The following is a 9,171-nucleotide window of genomic DNA, read 5'->3' as shown; positions in this document are numbered from 1 at the left end:
AGATCTGGCGGACTCACTAAACACATGCTTTGTTTGTATAAATTATGTCTGAGTGTTGGAGTGTGCCCCTGGCTATCCGTCAATAGAAAAAAGAAAAGAAAATTGTGCAGTCTGGTTTGCTTATTTTACGGAATTTGAGATGGTTTATACTTCTACTTTTGATACTTAAGTACATTGGAGCAGTTCCATTTACTTTTGATACTTAAGTACATTTAAAACCAAATACTTTTACTCAAGTAGTATTTGACTGGGTGACTTTCACTTGAGTCATTTTCTATTAATGTATCTTTACTTTTACTGAAGTATGACAATTAAGTACTTTTTTCCACCACTGAAAATAATGCCATTGTTGACTAAATGCCCTTTTCATTAATTAGGCCATTTTCTCTTGAACCATGTGGTCTATCTACTAGAAACTCATGGACAATATGGACACAGATATAACCAATTAGTACTATATATTAAAAGAGAAGATTCCAGTAACTTTGGTCAATTACCGGTAGCGTTGCAACCTCAGTCACAACCCACTGCAAGTGCAGAGCCTCAGACATCTAATACTTTGATGATGTTCACACACCTATTACCCAGAGTGCCTGCAGAGGGCCTCAGAAAAAGGGGGGGGATGCAAGAGGAGGGAGTGTGAGAAACAGAGCCCAAGATGAACAGAGGGAAAAAGAGTGACGGGTCTCCCAGGGCCTCAGAAATCACTACAAAGACAGGCCTCCGCTCCGCCACGTCACATGCAGCCCCTCTCCCAGACCACGGCTTCCCTGCAGAGGAGAGTCCCCAACCAAGGCCAGAGGAAGCTGGGTACGGCAGCCGGACTCCACCCCACCCCTCCCGATCACCACAGCAGCATAGCACACTGTACCCAGAGACGGCCCAGCTGAACCATGTGTGGTTCTGTTTCCCTTGGTCGCCAACCCTGGACTCGGGCCCACCGTAACACACTGGACAGACTGACCGCACGTGCCAACTCATGCAAGACCGCAAAGTTATTCATCCTGACACAGTGGTATCTGTGTTTAGAGCAGTGATGCTTTCAACAGATGCTGCTTCCAGGTCAGAGTTGCTGGTTATCACCTCACAGTTGAGACCCCTTTGTTATGACCATCTCTCTCTCTGTGTTGTTACTTCATCCACTGCCAGACAGAGCTAAAAACTGCCAGATGGAGAGACATGAGCAGATGCATGGAAGAACAAGTAGTTTGATTTAAAAGATTAAGAACAGCAGTAGGTTTTAGAATAAATCTGGGAGCTTGACAGCACTTTTCCTAACTTTTATTGCCAACGTCAACTGGAAACCTGGAGCTCTCTCAACTATACGTCATAACCAGGTTTTTGGAGAGAATAATATTGACTAAAAGGAGCTCGACCAACTGTTAAGGCTGAATCACTACAACATGCATAGCATTTTATATGGGGTCTAAGTCTCAGACAGAATCCAAGATGCCCAAACTTATTTCCAGCTATAAGCTATATAAATTATTGGTATCAGAATGTATTAAAATAGAATTTTTTTTTAAATTTGTTTAATCTAGTGACTCATTACTATGTTTTAGTTATTCAAGTCCACATATGGTAATCCATCAAAATTACACTGATTCTTATCCATTGTTAAGGTAATTTGTGATATTGGAGAGTAATATTGATTAGTCTACTAAACTAAATTCATTGCAAAGAACCTCTGAATAATAGATAACCTTTTCCTCTGACTAATGGTTGGCTGACGTTATGTAACAGCCAACATCAAATAGTACATTTTGACCTTGGAGTATCACACACATGGAATTCTTATCGGTACAGGGGATCCCGAGTGGCAAAGCAGTCTTAGTCACTGCAAGAGGCATCACTACAGTCCCTGGTTCGAATCCACGCTATATCACATCCGGCCGTGATTGGCAGTTCCATAGGGCGGCGCAAAATTGGCCCACCGTCGTCCGGGTTTGACTGGGGAAGGCCGTCATGGTTTTCTTAACTGACTTGCCTAGTTAATAAAAAAAATACAAGTACAGGACTCAACCAGGTGTTGAACAGTGATAGCCGAGGTACTAGGATAAGAATGGCGCAGCTACACAACACTGCCACCCAGCGGCCATCCATCTGCTCTGCTACTGACAATGAACATAGATCTGTCCCCTATGTCACAAGTCACAACCTCTACAATGAACAATGAATAATGCATATTGTCCAAGCAAAGTGTTTCACACTTTAAAATTTACAGAACATTTCTTTAAAGATGTTTTATTAATTTATAATACAAGCTTTAAGCAAACCACATTTCATTAGTATTCTTTTTTTTTTTAACATTTATTCATATTGAGCTACATTTCATAGCAGTGACATTGGTTGACGGACACTAACCAAAGGACACTCAAAAGGAAGGATTCACACAGTTTCCATGGAAACCACAGCCACCCAAGACCAATCTGTCCTCCTACTCCACCACCTGCATCACTAACCTCCAGTGCTCACACACAAACACACAGCTTTTAGGTTTTCACAAACACACACCCATTACTCAAATACACATACTGTCTCCATACACTCAGTCATTTCCCCAACCCATCCACTCACACATACAACAGTCATGTAAAATGAATACACTAACCCCTGGGACAAAAAGCATTCAATTAACAGGAGTCAGACATCAGCAACTGGACAAACAATATCAATACAAGATAAAAATGGACATTTTCCAATATTAATCATATTACTGAATAATTCCACAATCAAAAAGGCAAACAAAAACTGACAGCATCCAAAAGGAGGTCAAATACCATGATCATCATCAACTCCTCTCCAAGGACTTGCTCCCTCCCATGCCTCTAGCCCTAATGTCCTGTAGCTGGCCATCAAGCCCTCCAACTAGCAACACCTCTCTGTTGACTGGCTCCTGGTGTCCATTCCCTTATTCCTCACTCAGGTCGGACGGGGAGTGGCGAGGGGGCTGTCCCGCGGGACAGGATGAAGTCTAAATGGTCATGTTGATCAGAGGTGGAAGCCATACAGAATGACAATGGTCACTCAGAAGCAATCCTTCAATACTTTTCACTTAGTTAAAAAAAAAAGCAAGTCTTCACAACCAGGGTGAGACCGTATAGGAGTTAGTTTAGATTCTTCTAGCTAGACCAGTTCATCATCAGAGAGGATCAAACACGTGACAATGCCACACACACACGTGTTGACAGAGCTGTCCCTTTACAACTTTGAACTCTTCCTGTGTTGGTCCAAGTCCAGGAACAAACACGAGTGTGGCCCATGTCACAGAGATACACACCACTCTACTGGTGCTATGGCAGACTACACATACCCTGCTAGCAGGAGTCAACTACCGTACTGTGCACGGTCTACATCGGGTGAGGATGATGGCACTTTGTCTAACAGTAGGACATTATTCCCTCTTCCTCTGTAAGATGGGAAGATTAAGACACTACAAAAAGAAAACCTACAAGAAACACTTTCAAATAAACAACCCAGTTAAGTGCAATGAGAGGTTTTAACGCCGTTCTACAAGAGCCGTGGGAACTTCCATTTCATTAGCAGAAAGATACTTGGAGTCAATGCAAACGACCAACGCCACAGTATGGGTCAAAGTTCCAAAGTCATAGTTTGACAGTGTTTCTGTGGGAGGTCTTCAAAACCTGTATGGCCACCCAGCTAGCTCATCCTGGGTAACCACGGAGATTATATGTACAAATTCTTAACATGGTTTTACAACACAGAAGAAAAAAGGCAGAATCTGGCAAAAGGGTGAAAAAATAAAATTGATCTGAATAAATGGGTACGGAAAAAATAAAAACAATTCCAAAGCCACCGATTGGGCCAGAGTGCCACAAACATGTGACAAACAGCACGCTGACAGCTCTGTGACCCATCTCCCTGTGATCTCTCCAAATCCATGGTTGACGGGCAGACAGAAGCCGAGCAGGGGTGAATGTGGGGGAGGGTTAAGGGGAGGATTGTTGTTTGTCGTCTTTACAAGAGCAGACAGCAGTTGCTCTCCGCTGTCTTCTCCCGGTTACGCTGACCTACAAAGACGAGGACGATAGAAACTTGGTGAGACAACTGCAAACACGACAGCTAGAGAACAAATATCACCAGACTTTCCGGTTTAAAAAGGGACCATAAGGCCTAAAGCTGTAGCAATTACAGCTCAACATGGTCCCTGACAGCTATGTGATGGGTTGGGTTGACCTCCTTGAGATGAGGAGACAGAACGAGATGGAGGGGTTCTCACCATGGGAGTTAGGCTCTGGCAGGGTCTCTCTGGCAACCAAATGCATGACAGTTGTTCGGCCAGGGGGCAGCTTTAAAGCTTAGAAAACAAAAAAAGGACAAAGACACAATGAACAATTAATATGCAGAATATGTAAATCCTCTTTAATTATGGTATTACTAAACATATGGAGAATGGTCATTCGGAATCTTTGAAGATTCATTCATTCCAGTGAACGTCCTTAACTGTAGCACGGGTAACCCTCTAGAGTCTAAGGCCGCCATTGGCGGATGCGGTGGATTGAGACACGGCCCATGCAAAAAAAAAAAAAACTCTTACTCAAACAGTTGTTTTTATTATGCTAATTAGATGTTTGCGGGGGAGCGGCCATCGACTCTAGGGTCAAACAATTTCAAAGGACACAGGTCATTCAATCACAGTATTCACTAGTGAATTTCAGACATGTAGGATGTGTGTGTGTGTGTAGGAGGGTCCATTAAATACCTCCCAGGGTGACGTTGCCATGCAGGAAGCGTCCCTGGAAGATGAGGCGTAGGATGCTGGCGCTGCTCACCTGCTCCTCCTCCCATCCTGATGGAGCGATGAGACAACATTAGAGCAACACACAGAAGCTCAGGGGGAAAGGAAAAAAAAAGAAACACTCAGACAGACACTTCCTGCAGTGGTTGAACCCACACAAACATTACTACCATCATCAGCGCTGTCGAAGAGGAATAAAGTGTTACGACACAAGGCATGGTCCAACAGCTGTTCCTACAACAGTAAAGGACTTCAAAGTGGTCTTTCACAACAAGAAACAGGAGTATTCCCAGTACACTAAATCAGACAGTAGAAGTGACAGGATTAATTCCGCAATACAACTCAATAAAAAAAAAACAAGACCGTGAAGTGGTAGTTTCCTGGTCCACCTCCCAACACGCAAAAACTCACCCAAGGGCCAGTTATCAAAGACGTGCTTGGCGATGTCCATGGCCGAGTCGTTGGGGGAGAAGATGAAGTCTTGTGTCTTCCCACTGACCAGGATAAGACGCAGGTTCACCTGGAATGGCCCAAACAAAACCTCTTAATAATCCTACACATGCTCCACAGAAATCACACAAAATTACAGTATAACAAAAGTCCACATTTCCACCCCATCGAGCAATGCGAGGCACGTAGCTTCGCCTAATCACATGGAATCCTTCCGTTTTCTCTCACCTCAAATGACACGAGATGACCTTCGGAAGCCCGCACCGAAATTGGCATTCCTGTCTAATTAGATTTCTCTGGTGCAGCTCTCAGCCCCTTTGACTGGGCTGCTTCCTTCAGAGAGGACTGAGCTTGTTGTGTAGTGAGCCCCTATAGTAGGACAGGGCATAGATAAGGGTGTAGCTGGGGGGGTGATGGGGTGGAGGGGGAGAACAGTGGCCCTTCAGTGGCTTGAGGCAGGGAGCAGCTCCTCTCTCCGGGCTGTCGGCCTAATGTGATAACCCCAGGTGTCCCAGACAGCCCTGGGCCACATTATTACATTGATATTGCCAAGGGATATCCCCCAGGGTTACGCATACCCACCCAGTCCACTAAATGAAAGCATCGAAGAAAAAAAAAAAATACATAAAAATGTGTGTTGATATGTTGCCCTAATCGTAATAGCACCTCATGACATGTTTCCCTAAAGCCTTAAAAAGGCTCCTAAAAACAAACAGACCATTTCATATTTATTAATCATTTACAGAGTCCAAAAGGATGGTCCTGGTTTACTTTTTAGGAGACTTGGGTAATGGCATTAAAAAAATAATAATAATTATGTATTCTTCAATTTAAAATAGTTCTTTGGTTTAACGGTTACATCATCCACATGCTGTTTGCAGAGTTCTGCTGGGAATAAACGCTCTCATTGAAAACCAGACGGCGAAAGAGGAGGACAAATAAACAAGGTAAGGCAGTTGGTCCAGTGCATTGAGTCAAATCCCAAATGCTACAGAATAATGAATCAAATGATGAATAAAACCAACTGATTATTTCTGAGAAATCATAGTACATACAAGTCATGAAATTGAAATCCTATTGGGCAATAGGGAACAATAATTTCACATGAAGTAGAATGAGGTAGTGCAACCCTGAGGTTTCCTGTCAGACACTCCATGTAAATGGGATCTATTATCAACTCATCAATCCTAAACTCATAAAACATCCGCTAGGGTAAGTAGCCTTAAGCATACACAGCAGTGCCTGCCCAAGGAGACCCAGGCTCAAAGCCTTCCCTCCTGTGGTGGCAGCAGCCCCAGGTCAGAACCTCTGATAGGGAAAAATGCTCTGAAGCATCATTATGGATGGAAGGCACACTGTCTCCAGCCCTCCTCTGCATCTCTCCATCAGTTGACAGATCGTAACACGCTGCACACACACACACACACACACACACACAACCACTGCCTCACATTTAAAAAATAAATCATTCACCAAAGTAGATATTGGTATTCCACCAGAATCCACCAAATGCCTGGGAAATCATGACATTCCAACCATTAGGCCTACCAATACTATTATAGTTTGGAGACCAATATCAAAGTTACATTAACAGATGGGTAATTTCCCCACATATTTCAATGGGTTCATTTGATCCTAAACTTTCTCTGTTGGTAATCAGGGAAGCCAGAACAAAGAGCCTGCCACCAAGTGTGACGTCAGGACAGTCCTACAATGATCCGTTTACAACCCCCCCCCCCCCCCCCCTCCCTCTAAGCAGAGGAAGTCCCCCCCCCCCCCCCCATGAACTGCATAACCCCTCCGTGTGGGGTTACATACCCATGTCATCATTAACAAGCTTTAACCCCCCTTTATCCACAACCAAACAAACAAAAAAACTAACTAGAATCTGCCCAGCTGCCCTTTTTTTTTATCCATCAAGGATATACTGTTAAGATTATCCAATCAAGAGAAACAAAAATGCACTTTAAAAACTCAGATTTGAATTAAGAGAAAAGGTCTGCAACATGCATCCATTGAGAACAGAAATGTGACAATGAGGGATTCTACCAAATAAGCTAAAGTAGACGAATCCAGACCACCACAAGTTGGCATCAGTACAATAGTACAGGCAGTCCAGAGTAGCCTACAAGCTTCTGCATTGATTTTAGATCGTTTTTTCAGAACTGAGGCTAACCAGTCAAATTGAAATCATAAACAATCTCCTCTCCATCCATGCCTTAACACAAAAGTGCCACGGACATGGTTTTTACACTGGTCATACAGGTTTGTTCGGAAATGAACAATATCCAAGAGGGTAGAGCTGTGATTTGGGGATAGGAAACAAATCAGTTAAAGGTCCAATGCAGCCGTTTATATCTCAATCATTTCAGGGTAACAAATCATTTCAGGGTAACAATTAAGTAGCTTAGCGAGATTGTATTTAAAAAAAAATTCAAAACAAAGAAAAAAATAAAAAAGTTTTTTAAATAGCTTCTTAGCAAAGGACAATTTCACAAGCAAAAATGTATCTAAGACTGTCTGGGAATGTTTTGAGTGGGGAAGGGAAAAGTTTAAATGAGCCGTTATAGGCAGAGAGGTTTGGAACTCAATTGGTCTATTAACCAATTTACCACATGGTGACGTCACCATGGAAGGCCAAAATTCCCACCAAAACTGGCTGACATTCCAGGCAGTCTGAAAAACAGCTCTTACACTAAAAGTGCATTATAATTTTCACAGCATTATTCCAACCTCAGTGTGGAAATGTTTATAAAACACAGGGGGGAAAAAAAAAAAAAAAAAAAAAATCACGTTTGACTGCACTGGGCCTTTAAGGCTCACCTCTACAAAAAAAATGTGGGGCAATCTCAAAATGTAGTTTGACAGATGATTACAGAAACAGCAACTATTCTGTTTGAGTTAATCCCTGATCCTAAACTAGCCTCCAAATACATTCAGACATGGAAAACATCACAAGCACTGTAACCACGTCAATATTAGACATGCACAGCATTGGATCTTATGCAGTAACTAAGGATTGATTGTGTTGGGTTGCAATTAATACTCACAATATCGACATCCCTTTGAGTTGTCATGGCTCTGAAGCTGCTCTGAACAGAGCCGACTGGGCAGTTAGTGTTGCGCTTTGCTGGTGGAGACTGGGCCAAACCCCTGGCACAAAGAACACTGTGTGCGTTTCACTACTCTCTCACCCCCCCTCCTTTCTCTGCTTTCCACAGCCTGGCACCAACTCAAGCGCTCTGACCAACGTGAAACATAAAATTGGTTACAAGATTCGCCTGTTGATGTGATATCGGCGAACGATGGTGGCTAGGTGGCAAGCGTATGTATCCAGTCAACCACTGCCTAGCAATCATACACTGTCAGACGGAAGCTATTTACTTACATAGCATTTGGCTACACATTAGCTAGTTAGCTAGCTAGCTTCAGTAGCTTGCCTACACTAATAACGTTACTTAGTTAACAGATGGCTATAAACTCGTTGCTTTAACCTCGACAGATTAACTCAAAATCATCCGTACTGCCTGACAAGATATCCTAACGCTGGCTTGTAACTAGTAGCATGGTTGGCTAGCAAAGAGATGACACCCGAAGAAACGTTAGGTAACTGTGTTAATTTACAAGGAAGGTAACTAATTTATGTAGGTATGTAGCTACGTTGCGAAAATGTAACTAAGGTGAAAATATCTGACTGCGGCAGAAAAGACAACCCGCGATATCACTACCGTTAATCTTACAAAAAAAACCTCACATCTCTAAAGACTGTAACGGTATAAAACAAATACTTAAATATTTAAGCATCCCAATGGTTAAACGTATCCCACGTTTGGGTGTCTCTTTCCGTCAAATAACATCGAACCTAGCTGCTGCTTGTCGAAGAATAATGGCAGGACATTTAAAGACACCGGAAATCAGCTGTTTGTCAACATAGGAAACGAAAGTATTTCTGGGAGTTGCAG

At 42.8% G+C, this 9,171-nt stretch overlaps 1 protein-coding gene across 2 annotated transcripts; it reads right to left on the bottom strand.

The window, feature by feature from the left end:
• Positions 1–2,217: 2,217 nt before the first annotated feature.
• Positions 2,218–9,118, bottom strand: ubl3b (ubiquitin-like 3b). Of its 2 annotated transcripts, XM_014199399.3 has the most exons (6): positions 8,998–9,118; positions 8,260–8,451; positions 5,171–5,279; positions 4,724–4,810; positions 4,241–4,318; positions 3,239–4,031 (listed from the first exon to the last, which is right to left on the bottom strand). In XM_014199399.3, the coding sequence occupies exons 2-6, from the start codon at positions 8,284–8,286 to the stop codon at positions 3,979–3,981; spliced, it is 354 nt and encodes a 117-aa protein (XP_014054874.1). In that variant the 5' UTR covers positions 8,287–8,451; positions 8,998–9,118; the 3' UTR covers positions 3,239–3,978.
• Positions 9,119–9,171: the final 53 nt, after the last annotated feature.

This window comes from Salmo salar, chromosome 05, assembly GCF_965601325.2.
Source record: "Salmo salar chromosome 05, fSalSal1, whole genome shotgun sequence".
Classification (NCBI taxonomy): Eukaryota; Metazoa; Chordata; class Actinopteri; order Salmoniformes; family Salmonidae; genus Salmo; species Salmo salar.
The sequence above is the reverse complement of the archived record's forward strand: the minus strand, read 5'-3'. Positions and strand labels throughout refer to the sequence as shown.